Source organism: Mobula hypostoma, chromosome 6, assembly GCF_963921235.1.
Source record: "Mobula hypostoma chromosome 6, sMobHyp1.1, whole genome shotgun sequence".
Classification (NCBI taxonomy): Eukaryota; Metazoa; Chordata; class Chondrichthyes; order Myliobatiformes; family Myliobatidae; genus Mobula; species Mobula hypostoma.
This window is the reverse complement of record NC_086102.1, coordinates 49,152,935-49,168,340: the sequence shown is the minus strand read 5'-3', so window position 1 is coordinate 49,168,340 and position 15,406 is coordinate 49,152,935. Positions and strand designations below refer to the sequence as shown.

Sequence of the window (15,406 nt, the reverse complement as noted above, 5' to 3'; positions counted from 1 at the left end):
TAAAGATGAAATGCTTCCTGCTAAATGCCATTTCATCTGCAAAACTTTCTTTCCTTAGGGAGCTTGTCGATTCCTGTCCCTCTCATGCTCTGATAAATATACAAAACTATTAGACAACATGGAAACATTAGAAATATGGGAGGACTTTGATTGCTGGTTGAGGAGAGTGAAAGCACAATAGATAAGTAAGAGTATGAAAGGAAGCTTAATATCCCCAACCTAAATTGAGGTGTGCCTCAGGGGTCAGTATTGGGACTGCTGCTATTCACATTATTTGTCAATGATTTAGATAATGGAATTGATGGCTTTGTGGCAGTTTGTGGATGATATGAAGATAGGCGGAGGAGTAGGTAGTGTTGAAGAAGCAGTGCAATTGTAGCAGGACTTAGACAAATTGGAAGAATGGGTAAAAAAGGTGGCAGATGGAATATGGTGTTGGGAAATGTATGACAATGCATTCTGGTAAAAGGAACAAAAGTGCAGACTATTTTCTAAATGAGGAGAAAGTTCAAACATTAGAGGTGCAGAGGGACTTGGGAGTCCTCGTGCAAGAGGCCTAGAAGGTTAACTTACAGGTGGAGACTGTAGTAAAGAAGGCAAATGCAATATTGACATTTATTTCAAGGGGAATAGAATATAAAAGCAAGGAGACAATGCTGGGCCTTTATAACACACTAGCTGGGCTGCACTTGGAGTATTGTCAATACTTTTGGGCCCCATATCTCAGAAAGGATTTGTTGTCATTGGAGAGAGTCTGGAGGAGGTTCACGAGGATGACTCTGGGAATGAAGGGGTTAACATACGAGGAGTGTTTGGGAGCTTTGGGCCTGTACTCACTGGAATTTAGAAGAATGTAGGGAGATCTCATTGAAAGGACTAGATAGGGTGGATGTGGAGAGGATGTTCCTGTGGTGGGGGTATCCAGAACTAGAGGGCACAGCCTCAAAATTGAGGGGCGACCCTTTAGAACAGAGGTAAGGAGGAATATCTTTAGTCAGAGAGTAGTAAATCTGTGGAATGTTCTGCCACAGACTACGGTGGAGGCCAAGTCCATGCGTATATTTAAGGTGGAAATTGATCGTTTCCTGATTGATCAGGGCACCTAAGGATACGGCGAGAAGGCATGTATATGGGGGTTGAGTGGAATTCGAGATCAGCCATGATGGAATGGTGGAGCAGACTCAATGGGCTGAATGGCCTAGTTTTGCTCTTATGTCTTATGGTCTATACAATGTGAGAAGTATATAACAGATAATAAAGTACAGAGATGCTTCAGCAGGGCCCTTGAAAGCCACAATAGTTATTCAAGTTTTAACAAAAAGACACACTTTTGTCTTTAGCCCTAAAATTTATTTAAGGAAATACCAACAGGGCCTTAAACATGATTTTAAAGTCTCACATTTCACAATGAAAGTGAGGCTCATTTTTGCTGTTGAGAGTTAGAAGAAGTATTGCATTAATTCAGGTGTACTTACAGGGAAATTGTGAGTCATATAAAACAATTCCATCATGCAGTTAAAGCTGCATTATATTTCTATAGTGCAATTTTAGATGGTAACACATACAGTTAGTCTTTCTATTCAAATTAGGTACATCTAAGTAAGATTATAGAAGTTCAAATCAGTCAACAGTTCCTGTTTTTATTTAAATTTTCCATCATCTGTTGAATTTTCAAGATATTCATGCAAGGATTAAACATTTTCATTAATCCTCTTCCTTGAATTCTCTTCTACCATAACTGACTTACAGTCGGTAGCTTTCACCCTTCGTCTTTGGGAGAAACACTTAATTAGGAGGCTAACACAAATACCCCTACCAAAAGGGGTATGGGGAAATGAGGATGGTGATGAAGTGACAAAGAAGGATGAAGATTGAGCTGTGGGACAGACTAGGTTTGTTGCTGGACACAGGTTAGAAATGCAATTTGCACTATTTTTTATTAGCATAATGCGACTGAAAATTATTCCTCTCTCTCTCTAAGTGAATTGCAACAACAGCTACTTCAATGTTACTTTGGAAATCTGAGTGAGCACTTCCACATATAGGTCAACTTTGCACTCTAGATGGAACTTCCACCTAGCCTTGGGATACGCATTATTGGGCACTCTTGGCACAGTATGACTACAACCAGCATGTTGTAAGACGTACAAGTTTTAACTTCCCCATCTCGGATCAGGATATAATATAAGCTCAATAACTCACAGGGCTATTTTAATGACAGCGTCTTCTTCCCTCCTTCCTGCTGATTTTTCTGGATGATCGTTTTAATTTTGAAGAAGACACTTTCTTCCACCAATGCTTCCAAGATGCTTTTCCCCTGACAGGCTCTCAACCGACTCTGTTCTATCTCCATTTCTACGCTCAAGCTTTCTTTAGCCAACCTGATCAAGGACAGGAAGCATCTATGGAGGGGAATAAACAGTCAACGTTCTGGGCTGAGCCCCTTCATTAGGACTGGAAAGGGAGGGGGCAGAAGCCAGAATGAAGTGGAGGGAGGGGAAGTAGCACAAGCTGGCAGCTCATATGTGAGACAAGGTGAAGGGGGTGATGGGTGGGTGCAAGAGAGCAGATGAAATAAGAAGCTGGGAGGTGATATATGGAAGAGGTAAAGGCTGCGTATAGGAGAGAACAGTGACTCATGGAAGAAACAGAGGAGGAGTAGATAAGCAGGTGAGGACAAAAGAAGGGGTGATGGGGGAATCAGGATGGGGCATGGATAACGAGAGAAGAGAGAGTATGTTATAGAAATCGATGTTAATGACATCAGGTTGGAAGCAACTCAGATGGAACGAGGTGTTGCTCCTCCATCCCAAGTATGGCCCCATCATAGCAGTAGAGGTGGACATGGGGGAGACATGTTGGAATGGGAATGGGAAGTCGAACTGAAATGGGTGGCCATCAGGAGATCCTGTCTTTTGCGGTGGATGGAGCAAAGGCCCTTGATGAAGTGGTCCACTAATCTACGTCGGTTCTCAGCGGGAGCACCAAATACAATAGGTGGCATTGATAGACTCACAAGCAAAGTGTCACCTCACCTGGAGGACTGTTTGGGGCCCTGAATAGTGGTGAGGGAGATGGTGTAGGGGCAGATGTAGTAATTGTCATGCTTGCAGGGATAGGTGTCAGGAGCGAAATCAGTGGGGACGTATGAGTAGACAAGAGCATCATGTAGATAGCGGTCCCTATGGAAAGCAGAGTGTGGTTGGGAGGAAAAGGTGTTCTTAGTGGTAGGATCTTGTTGGAGACAGCAGAAGATTTAAGAGATTTTTCCATCCATCACCACAAATACCCACATCCCTGGAGACAGAATGCCATTACTCAAAAAAGTAGTATCAACAGTTTGCCTTTTACCTCTTCCCTTCCCATAATGAGAGGACTTAAACACTCTTCAGGTGAAGAAGTGATTCATTTGTAGTTTGTTCAATTTAGAATATTACATTCAGTGCTCATTTTTGGTCTTTTCTACATCAAAGGAAGCGAATGCAGATTAAGTGACCTCTTGCAGAACACCTCTGTTCTTCCTCTTAGCTTCCATCTGCCTATTAATTCAATTTTCCATTCCATCTTGAGCTTCTCATCAACGGCTTCTTACACTGCTCCAAAATACAATGCAAGTTTAAGGACCATGATGTCATCTTGGCATATTACAACCCTCATGGGTCGACTGATCCATTTTAATGTAAGCTCATTAATAGTTTCTCTCTTGTAGCTGATGCTGTCTGACCAAGATATTGCTTTATTTCAGTTTCTAGCACCTGCAATGTTTTATATTGCATAGTTTCACAGGGGAGGGAATGTTGACTCAGACCATGAGAGGCCTGCATCGGGCATTTTCATGCCTTACAAGGTGCAGATTGGAAGTCTGTGTGGGGCGCCACTCCTCACACAGACACCAGAGCAATATGTGGTTAAGTACCTTGCTCAAGGACATTAACACGCCGCCACAGCTGAGGCTCAAACTAGCGACCTTCAGATCACTAGACGAACGCCTTAACCACTTGGCCACGTGCCCAACACAACATTTCACAACGTTTACTTTTCTCTCCCCTTTCTCTTGTTTTCATTCATTCTTCCAGAGGATGACAAGCCAAAATCCTCTCTGAGCTGGCACCCTCTCTCAGCCATTTTCTTTGTTTTGTCCATCTTGTTTGCGGCTTAAATTGATAGAGTCTTGTTGATAGATCATTAAACCTGAAACATTAGCTGCTTCTCTACACATAAAAGCTGTGTGACTTGCTGATCAACATTTTCTGATTTGATTCTTCAACCACACCCTAAATTCCAAATTGGCATTATGAATGCCAATCCCTATCCAACTCAACTGCCTCACCGAGATCACCAGTCTCCATTGCCCTTCTCTGCTGGCCAAAACACTGGACCATTTGGGTTTGTGGCTGTCAAGCCTGATTTTAGCCTCTGAAATAAATGTTAAGGAGTATATTTTCATTGATGGCTTTTGGTGCCGTGTTTTCAGTGTAGGACCAATGATAAAACCAATGATTGGTGCTCATCTGGCACACCCTAAGAGAAAAATGGAACTTCTAAGCATGTATCTGCACTAATTCAAGCTCTATTAGTGAACAACATTACTTTGCATTTCTGGGTCCAGACATCAACATACTTTCTAAAACTTTTTATTATGCCAAAGGTGGGAAAAGGTTTTCCAAGAGAATATAATGCAGCTTTAATTCCTTTAATGCTAATGAGACAAACAAATATAAAAATGATAAAAGGGAGAAAAGTTAATGTCACTCATTCACAGTTACTTACATGCATAGAGGCCATTAGGTGGAAGACAGCATGAAAAATGTATAAGCATTATTGTTTAAGCAATGTTGCATTGCATTATTAAATTACAACCAAAATGTATAAAACACACAAAAAATTCACATCAAAACAAAATCAAATATTATATTACAAAAAATGCATGAAATATATATTTCAGTATCCACAAAAGGCAACAAACATATCACATTGCAAAAATACTTAACTCTCTATTGTGGTCAGATATGGAAATTTAATGTTGTGTGCATCCTGGTTTCATTTTAGAACTGGTATGTACATAACTATGTTTTCACAAGAACGGATACAATCCCAAGGCAAATTTATTAAATTCATAAAATGCATAAAACAAAGTATTTCATATTTGCATACATATACCATATTTGTAGCTTGTGATATTGTACTATGGCTTTGATTCCATTGCTGGCTCTCCCTTTACAATGATCAGCAGTTGTGCATTGTAAGAGGTGCTATTTATTTTTCCATAGGTTAGGTACACAAGAAAATTTAGATGTACAGTATTGGGTTAATCGTTCAAAGAAAAAGGTCGTTTCAGACAAATATTTTAATGAAGAGAACCACTGTGGCCAAGTGTTCTTGATTTTAAGCCCAGTTTGAAGCCTAGGTCCTGGCGGGTGGGGGGGGGGTAGGGGTCAAAACTTAACTGTTGTTTTGAATGCTTGATCTAACAACACCAAGATGCATCATCTGTCAGCCAAAATAAAACAAATGTTATGTGCCAAAGGATGAGTTGATTTTACTTTAAAGTTATCATGGCTCATTTAATTCATTCTCCTTCTTTCTTTCTCATAATTATCTATCTATTTATACGGCATAGATGAGGCTTTTCTAGTCCTTCAAGAATCATGGGACAATTTACAATGACTTATTGACATACGAAACTGTATGTCTTTGAACTGTGGGAGGAAAACATAGAAAACCCATGTATTCCATGGGAAGAATGTACAAATTCCTTACAGAGGATGCCGCGGTTAAACTCCAAACTCTGGCACCCCGAGAGGTAATAGTGTCACTTAAAACACTACACTACCATGGCACCCACTATTAAACATCTCAGAGTGTCAAGATAAACTTGCAAATTAAAAAAGACAATTTTAGCAACTGTAGATTTATAAAGGAACTCGTCTCTTACAGCATATTTGGGACGTACTATCACTTTCTAATCCATGTCTAGTACTTCCAAATTATTTGAGATTCTGCCTCTGTCTCAGCAATTAAACTTCCTCCAATCAATGATGTTTTTACGACTACATCATCATGAGAAAAAGATATCCATATCATATTATAAATTTTACTATTGTTCCTCTATCTCCTTTGCAACCTTGGATGTGGTCATCCAAACCACTACCCTCCTACCCCACTCTTCCTTTAGCCAGAAGAAAGCAGCACTCTTGCTCAGTTCTAATGTTACTAATTTAGCTAAAGCTAGGACCAGGCTTTATCAGCAATCCCTCACTTACTTCCACTGATCCATGCTTAACTCACCACCTTCTGCATTGTATCTCAGCAAAATCATCTGAAGACATGGGGTCAGCTTTGAAGTTTACAACAAAATCTTTTTTGACCTCTAAAACACTTTATACTGATAGTTCATACAAAATCCAATCATAGATGAACAGCAATCTCAAGAACGCAGCTAATATCTTCAGTCTCATCCTTAATTTTAGATCTTTACCACAATCCTGATGATACAGCTTGTACCACTAGATTCATTATCAACTCATCCCCTTTGCATTTTGTCACTAAGACCATCTTTAATTCTACTTTAGTCAATGCATTGCAGAAACATTCATCTAAGCTTTTATTTCTTAAGACTCATGAATGATCTTTGGGCCCACTGTAATTAGCCTATCGTACCAATAGGTCTATGCTAAATGCAATCTCATTGGCTCTCCACTCGGCCTTGGATTGCTTAGACAATACAAGTACCTATGTCAGGATGCAGTTTATTGACTACAGCTCAGTGTTTAACACCATCATTCCTACAGCCCTGATCGAAAGGCTGCAGAACCTTGGCTTCTGTACTCCTTCTGCAACTGGATTCTCGACTTCTTAACCGGAAGACCACAATCTGTGCAGACTGAAATAACATTTTCTTCTTGCTGACAATCAACAATAGTGCACCTCAGAGATATGTGCTTAGCCCACTGCTCTACTCTCTTTACACCCATGACTGTGTGGCTAGGCACAGTTCAAATGCCATCTAATGCCATTGCTGATGATATAACCATTAGTGACAGAATCTCAGATGGTGACAAGAAAGTGTACAGGAGCAAGATATACCAGCTAGTTGAGTGGTATCACAGCAATAACATTGCACCCTGTGGTAACTTCTACTTTGAAAAAGGCACACTCGACAACTTCATGCCGAAGAAACAACTTTATCTCGAACTTCAAAACGTTACGTATATACAGAGAGTTTCACAACCTATACAGCATGGCGGGGACACTATAGTCATAGTCATAGTCATACTTTATTGATCCCGGGGGAAATTGGTTTTCGTTACAGTTGCACCATAAATAATTATATAGTAATAAGACCATAAATAATTAAGTAGTAATATGTAAATTATGCCAGGAAATAAGTCCAGGACCAGCCTATTGGCTCAGGGTGTCTGACCCTTCAAGGGAGGAGTTGTAAAGTTTGATGGCCACAGGCAGGAATGACTTCCTATGATGCTCTGTGTTGCATCTCGGTGGAATGAGTCTCTGGCTGAATGTACTCCTGTGCCCACCCAGTACATTATGTAGTGGATGGGAGACATTGTCCAAGGGCCAATGTACTGCGTACTGAGGGCCACCGGAAGAATAGAAACGGAAGTAGACTGCCCCCCCCCGGATATCCTAATTAGTATTAACTTACTTTTAATTACGCTCACATTACAACACTTCTCTCCCTTTAAAATCCAACATCTTCAAATGTTAAAAAAACTAGGAAATAAAGAACGTGGTGTAGCCTCAGGGTCGACATGGAGTTTCGCTGTCACACCCCTCAGTGTTCCTAGCTCGTCCCTGAAAACGTCACTGTACCGCTGCAGAATTTCCTCCGTCGTGTGTGCATATTTAATTTCATGCCAGCTTAGCCGGATTTTGCAAAGCCAATCGCGACCCAAAAGACTGGGTTCCCTGCCCTTAGCTAACACTAGCCTGGCTTCAGCCTTCTGACCCTTGGCTGAAATGTCCACATATAACACCCCTAAATGAGGTATGTGCTGCCCCGTATAGGTCCTGAGTTTGAGCTTTGACGGTCTAATGGGAGGCAGGTTGGACCCCATGTCCTCCTGTAGGTCTCCTCACTAATGACCGATGCAGTAGCCCCTGAATCAATCTCAAACTTAATGTCCTTTCCTCTGACAGTGACTGTGGCATACTATGGTTCAGGTGGTTCCTCATCTGTTTCCACTCCAAACATGTTGTAGGCACACGCTGCCTCTTCATCTGCATCTTCTAGATGGTGTGTGGCTGCCTGAGCCTGTTGTGCTTTCCCCTGCCCAGGCTTAATCTTACCCTTTGAACTTCTGCACTTTTTAGCTAAATGTCCCTTTTTGCTATAAGCATGGCAGACAGTGTCTTTGAATTTGCAATCATTTGCATAGTGCGTCCCTCCACACCGGAAACATTCCACCCGCTTTGCCTGTTTACCAGTCTCCTTCCTGATTTGGTGCACTGCTGCCCACTGCAACTCCCCATGTTCTTTCTGGATATCCTTGACATTACTAGCAGCCATCTTCATGCCTTGGGCAATCTCTAAGGCTTTCTTGAAAGTCAACGGTGGGGTTTCCCCTAACAGGCGGTGTTGTATGTCGGCATTATTAATGCCGCATACCAATCGATCACGGAGCATATCTTCCAACACCACTCCGAAATCACAATGCTCCGACAGCTGCTGAAGCTCGGCCACAAGATTAGCCACAGACTGACCTGGCTTCCTGAAATGGCTGTGAAACTTGCACTGTTGGACTATCACAGAAGGTTTTGGATTGTAGTGGTTCCCCACGAGTTTCACCAGTTCATCATATGGAATTTCCCTTGGTTTCCGCGGTGTGGCTAAGTTCCTTATCAGCTTGTAAGTCTTCGCCCCACACACACTCAGAAGAATAGAGCACTTCTTAGCCTCCTCTGTAATTCCATTAGCACAGAAAAAGTGTCCCAACCTTTCCTCATACTCCGGCCAGTCCTCACTTCCTCCCAGAAATTCACTGATAGTTCCAAACATAGCCATACTGAACGCGAAAGCTCCCGTTCGAAAAATGTGCTGACACGTTCACAAAACCAGTTCACCTTGTCGCCAAAAATATGTGGTAACTTCTACTTTGAAAAAGGCACACTCGACAACTTCATGCCAAAGAAACAACTTTATCTCGAACTTCAAAACGTCATGTATATACAGAGAGCTTCACAACCCGTACGGCATGGCGGGGACACTACGCACCGAGGGCCACTGGAAAAACAAAAATGGAAGTAGACCCCCCCCCCAATATCCTAATTAGTATTAACTTGCTTTTAATTACACTCACATTACAACACACCCAACATCAGTAAGACCAAATAACTGATTGTGGACTTCAGAAAGGGTAAGATGACGGAACACACATCAGTCCTCATGGAGGGATCGAAGTGGAGAGAGTGAGCAATTTCAAGTTCCTATGTGTCAATATCTCTGAGGACCTAACCTGGAGGCAACATATAGATGCAGCAATAAAGTAAACACTGTGGAAGAATAAAGGATTATTTATCTGATAGCACCAGAGTTGCTAGTACTTTTTCATTTAGACCCTTAAAATTATGAAAATATGAAACATCTCTATTTTTCTGAGATGTAGTCAGTCGTTAAAATCAGTCGAGGCTAGCTGTTCAAGGGATCGGCAAGAATTAATGAACTAAGTAGATAACTTGCCTTTCTCTATTTTAACTTTGTAACTGAATGAACTTTTGTAACTCAATGTTCCAAGTTTAGACTTATAGTGGAGAGTCTTTCGCAATCAGGATGCAGCACAAGTGCAGAAAAAAGGAACATACATTCATATGACTTAGTTATTGTCTGTTCTATGATTAAAAATACCTTGAGCTATGGACATATCTGTTTGTTCCTATGTTTTATCTTTGTGTGGTTAGGTCTAAGATTATGAACATTTTGTTTTTGTACTATATAAAAGGAACTTTCCATTGCTTATTTGGAGTCCAGGACATCCTGATTGTGAGGCGAATTCCCCGTGATATATCTCATAAATAAAGTGAATTTGATCGGCGTCCTCTCAGTGTCTGTGTTTATTTGTCTGATCAAGATAGTTTTACTAACAATTTGGCACCCAATGTGGGCCTCTTTTACACAGGGTCCAGCGAATCATAATACTGTGAGCTTGAGAAGCAAGATCAGTGAATGAGTCCAGTTGATGAGGAGATCATGGTAAACTTTTGACCGTGCCTGAGCTCCTGGAGAGGAGCAAGATGTTAGATGGAAGACAGGGTCTGAGACCCACAGGGAGGCCACTGATTAGTGACCAACTTTAATGAACCTCCCTATCCATTTGTAAAATCTCACATTAAGTAATTTCAAAAGAATCTGTCATATAAATAAGGGGGCCTCCAAGAGCCAGAAAAAGGGGGATTGAAAAACAATTGTTTCATAAATGAACCAAACTGTTTATAGGATAAATTTCAAACAGGTAAGAAATGGGTAATAAAAAGAGTAAACAGAACAATAGTTAATAAACCTAAAAAAAGAAGCTTCAGAACTATTGACAGAAGAACCACGAACAAAAGTCCTTATGAACAGGCACACAGAGAAGAGAGTTGAACAGTACTAATAGATAAAGCAACTTCTGGATAAGACCACAAGACTATAAGACATAGGAGCAGAATTAGGCCATCTGGCCCATTGAGTCTGCTCCGCCATTCAATCATGGCTGATCCTTTTTTTCCTCCTCCTCAACCCCAGTTCCCGGCCTTCTCCCCGTAACCTTTGATGCTGTGTCCAATCAAGAACCTATCAATATTTGCCTTAAATACACCCAACGACCTGGCCTCCACAGCTGCATGTGGCAACAAATTCCACAAATTCACCACCCTTTGGCTAAAGAAATTTCTCCACATCTGTTTTGAAAGGGCGCCCCTCTATCCCGAGGCTGTGCCCTCTTGTTCTAGACTCTCCCATGATGCAAAACATTCTTTCCACATCTACTCTGTCTAGGCCTTTCAACATTTGAAAGGTTTCAATGAGATCCCCCCTCATCCTTCTAAATTCCAGCAAGTACAGACACAGAGCCATCAAACGTTCCTCGTATGATAACCCTTTCATTCCTGGAATTATCCTTGTGAACCTCTTCTGGACCCTCTCCAATGCCAGCACATCTTTTCCAAAATAAGGGTTCCAAAATGAGGGTCCCAAAACTGTTCACAATACTCCAGGTGAGGCCTTACCAGTGCCTTATAAAGCCTCAGCATCACATCCTTGCTCTTGTATTCTAGACCTCTTGAAAGCAATGCTAACATGGCATTTGCCTTCCTCACCACCGTCTCAACCTGCAAGTTAACCTTTAGGGTGTACCGCACAAGGACTCCCAAGTCCCTCTGCATCTCAGATTCCTGGGTCTTCTCCCTGTTTAGAAAATAGTCTGCACATTTCTACTACCAAAGTGCATGACTGTGCATTTGCCATCATTGTATTTCATTTGCCACTTTCTTGCTCATTCTCCTAATTGGTCTAAGTCCTTCTGCAACCTACCCGTTTCCTCATCACAACCTGCCCTCTTACCAATCTTTGTATCATCTGCAAACTTGGCAACAAAGCCATCTATTCCATCATCTAAATGATTTATATACAGCATAAAAAGAAGTGGTCCCAACATTGACCCCTGCAGAACACCACTAGTCACTGGCAGCCAACCATAAATGGATCCTTTTACTCCCACTTGCTGCCTCCTACCAATCAGCCAATACTCTAACCATGTTAGTAACTTCCCCATAATACCATGGGCTCTTAACTTGGTAAGCAGCCTCATGTGTAGCACCTTGTCAAAGGCCTTTTGAAAGTCCAAATATACAACATCCACTGCGTCCCCTTTATCTACCCTACTTGTAATCTCCTCAAAGAATTCCAACAGGCTTGTCAAATAGGATTTTCCCTCAGAACGCTGATTTTGTACTATCTTGTCCTGTGTCATCAAGTTCACCATCACCTCATCCTTAACAATTGACTCTATCATCTTCCCAACCACTGAGGTCAGGCTAAATGGTCTACAATTTCCATTCTGTTGCCTTCCTCTTTTCTTAAAGAGTGGAGTGACATTTGCAATTTTCCAGTCCTCTGGCACCAAGCCAGAATACAACGTTTTTTGAGAGATTATTTCTAATGCCATCACAATCTTTAATGCTACCTCTTTCAGATAAGCCCCTGGTTGCCCGTAAATAAAGTGAGTTTGATTCTAGTCGTCTCGGAGTTCACGTTTATTTGTCTGATCAAGATAGTTTCGCTAACAGCAAGGCAGTGGCTACATTTCTTTGGAGTTTAAGGAAATTTGGTATGTCACTTAAAACACTTGCAAATTTCTACAGATACACCGTGGAGAGCATTCTGACTGGCTGAATCACCGTTTGCTATGGGGGTGAGGGTACTGCACAGGATCGAAGCAAGCTGCAGAGAATTGTAAAATTAGTCAGCTTGATCGTGAGCACTGGCCTCCATAGTATCCAGGACATCTTCAAGGAGTAGTGCCTCAAAAATGTCCCCACCTCCCAGGACATGCCCTTTCCTCATTGTTACCATCAGGAAGGAGGTACAAAAGTCTGAAGGCACACACTCAACGGTTCAGGAACAGCTTCTTCCCCTTTGCATTCCGTTTTCTGAATGGACAGTGAACGCATGAACACTACATCACCACTTATTTATTTATTTATTTATTTATTTTTGCACTACTTATTCAATTGAATCATTTAATATATATGTATTACTTGCTGCAATTCATGGTATTTTTTTCTCTACATTATCATGTATTGCAGTGTACTACTGACGCAGAGTTAACAAATTTCATGACATATGCCGCTGATATTAAACCTGATTCTGATGCTCCTCTCTCTTCAATCTGGAGTTCAATTATGCTCTCGCATAGGTGAATGTAAAGGAATCATTAGAGAGTGATAGGCAAATGAGAGACAATAAGTTGCAGGATATAAGTAATTATAAAGGCCGTTTGGCTCACAAGATCTGTATTGCCTCCAAGTATCAAAAATCTATCAAAAGTCTGTAGATGCTGGCATTTCCCACAAGATTTTTGATAGATTTTTGATGCTTGGAGGCAACACAGATCTTGTGAGCCAAACGGCTACCTTACACATTTTAGCAAATCAGTTGAAAATAAGAAGCAATGAGCAAAAAAAACCAACATTTGTTGTAGAAATAATATAGGAATTTCAGTATAATTGTTCCAACTGTGGGAAAAGGATAGCAGGTGATGGAAGGGACCTTCATGTTGAGTTTGCAAATAAGTTAATTTTAAAGGGAATGTGTGAAGTAGCGGCCTTGAATAGTAATTCTTTCAGTTAAGAATTATGGGGAAGAACTAAGACTACAGGTTCTTGTCAGATAACAAAGGAATTCAGAAAATACAGGATACTATGCAGACAAATAACTCTGTAGGACAACCAGAGGAATTGTTATATCATCAAATAAAAAAATGACCTGCTAAGTTAGCAACTTTGAGGTTTTATGAAGTTTTAGTGATTGAACTAAAATTTTCTCAACTGTGGCTCTGTTTTGCTCACTCTATAAAGAAAATAAAGTTTTAAAATTACATTAAGCCTAGTTTCACTGGAGAATATTTAAGCCCTCTGTAGGAGAGATACTGTAGAAGAAACGTACATGTAAAGAACTAAGTATTTAATTCAAAGGGATGGTATTGTTACATCTCAGGATCATCTAGCAATAAGAAATGTGAGTTACCATTCAGATACATACTGTTGCAAGAAACAGCAAATAACATCTCTGAACCACAGAAGGTAAAGCAGGATCTAGATGAACTTACATTGTTTTAACATTACTGCAACAGCTGGGAGAAAATATAAATGATTTCAAGAATGACAGAGCCACTTCCTCCCTCACCCCTTCTCTTATTACTGAATTAAGCTTCCTTCTTAAAACTTAACTACCATGTCATGTCAAGATTCAAGTTATTGGACCAATATCTAGCGATCTGGACTAAGAAATGGAGGGACATGAACAAATATTACCACGAAGCTGGAGAACTGACTGCGTAACCATAAAATTAATAAACTGTTTATATAAAAAAAATCTCCTTCAAGTTGATAGCTTGCTAACCTTAACCAGTCTAGTTTGCTTGCGGCTGCAGAACCCTGAAACATTGACCTTTTAAATGTTTGTCTTGCCAGTGACAATCATAATCCATGAGAGAATAAATAAAAATCCTGAAAATATTATATTTTGTTCAAGCCCTATTCTTTAAAAATGATTGCTTACAAATACATACACATGAAATTTTCTAAACTAATTTAATCAAAATTGAAACTAGTTATTATAACATTTTAATACTGACAATAACCGCATTATTTTAACCATTCACTGTTGACATTAAAACAATGATGTGCAGAAAATCTCACATGGTTTACAATTCTATTTTGGATTCTTATTATTTTATTTCTGAATGCAAATATTTATGAATTAAAAGCAGATGCAGTTAGAATGATGAATTTCAATATTTAAGCTAGCTATTGAGTACCTGCATTGTGCTTTGCCAGATATTTATCTTTGTATTGTTTTTTCTTTTTCCCAAACCAGGTACAGCTAGCCTGCTGCTCTTGCTTGGTCTTTTCCATGGCTATACATGCAACACGCCTTATTTTAAGAAACAAAAACACAGAGGTCAACATACATAGTAGAATTGAAAGAAAACAGGAAATTTATAACATCTAGTTCAAACATACAGCTTCTGATGGCCACAAAGAATTTACTTTTTACAAACTCAACAAATAAGGCTTTGCAGAGGCACACCAAGAAACTCAAAAAGTCAATATAGTCTGTTTCTTTTCATTTAACATTATGCCTTCTCCCACAGCACAGGAAACACTGCTTCAGAATTTAAGCTCATACTATACCTGTCTCTTTATCTTACAGGGATAACCCAATCAGTTATTTTATCCAGCTCTTTAATGAAAGTTAGCATTAGTTTAGCTTTCACTCATTGGTTAAAACTAAATATATTAAATGGAAAATATTTGTATTTAATATTTTTTCCTCCAAAATGGACTGTATTACTTAAAAGGGTAATCCTTCAAATGTTTTTATAAAATAATTTAATCATTTAAGCTTATAATCTTCTACTGAAAATAGGATTTTAGTTGCTCTGCTCCTCCAACAAACTGGTTCGTCACACATCAGCACAGCTAGTAGAGCTGCTACCTCGCATCTCCAGTGATCTGGGTTTGGTCCTGGCTCTGGTGCAAGTCTTTGTGGAGCTTACACATTCCCCCTGTAACTGAGTGGATTTCCTCTGGGTGCTTTAGTTTCCTCCCACATCCCAAGCTGTGTCGATTTATAGATTAATCTATCACTATAAGATTTCCCCAGTGCATTGGTGAGTGGAAGATTTTT

General features: G+C 40.2%; 1 protein-coding gene across 8 annotated transcripts in view; it reads right to left on the bottom strand.

The window, feature by feature from the left end:
* caska (calcium/calmodulin-dependent serine protein kinase a) overlaps positions 1-15,406 on the bottom strand; it is a 415,030-nt gene that overhangs the window by 23,860 nt on the left and 375,764 nt on the right. For all 8 annotated transcript variants that reach the window (XM_063050785.1, XM_063050787.1, XM_063050788.1 and 5 more), the window contains one exon: positions 14,535-14,650. In XM_063050785.1, coding sequence (XP_062906855.1) covers positions 14,535-14,650 — 116 coding nt within the window. The remainder of the gene's footprint in view (positions 1-14,534; positions 14,651-15,406) is intronic.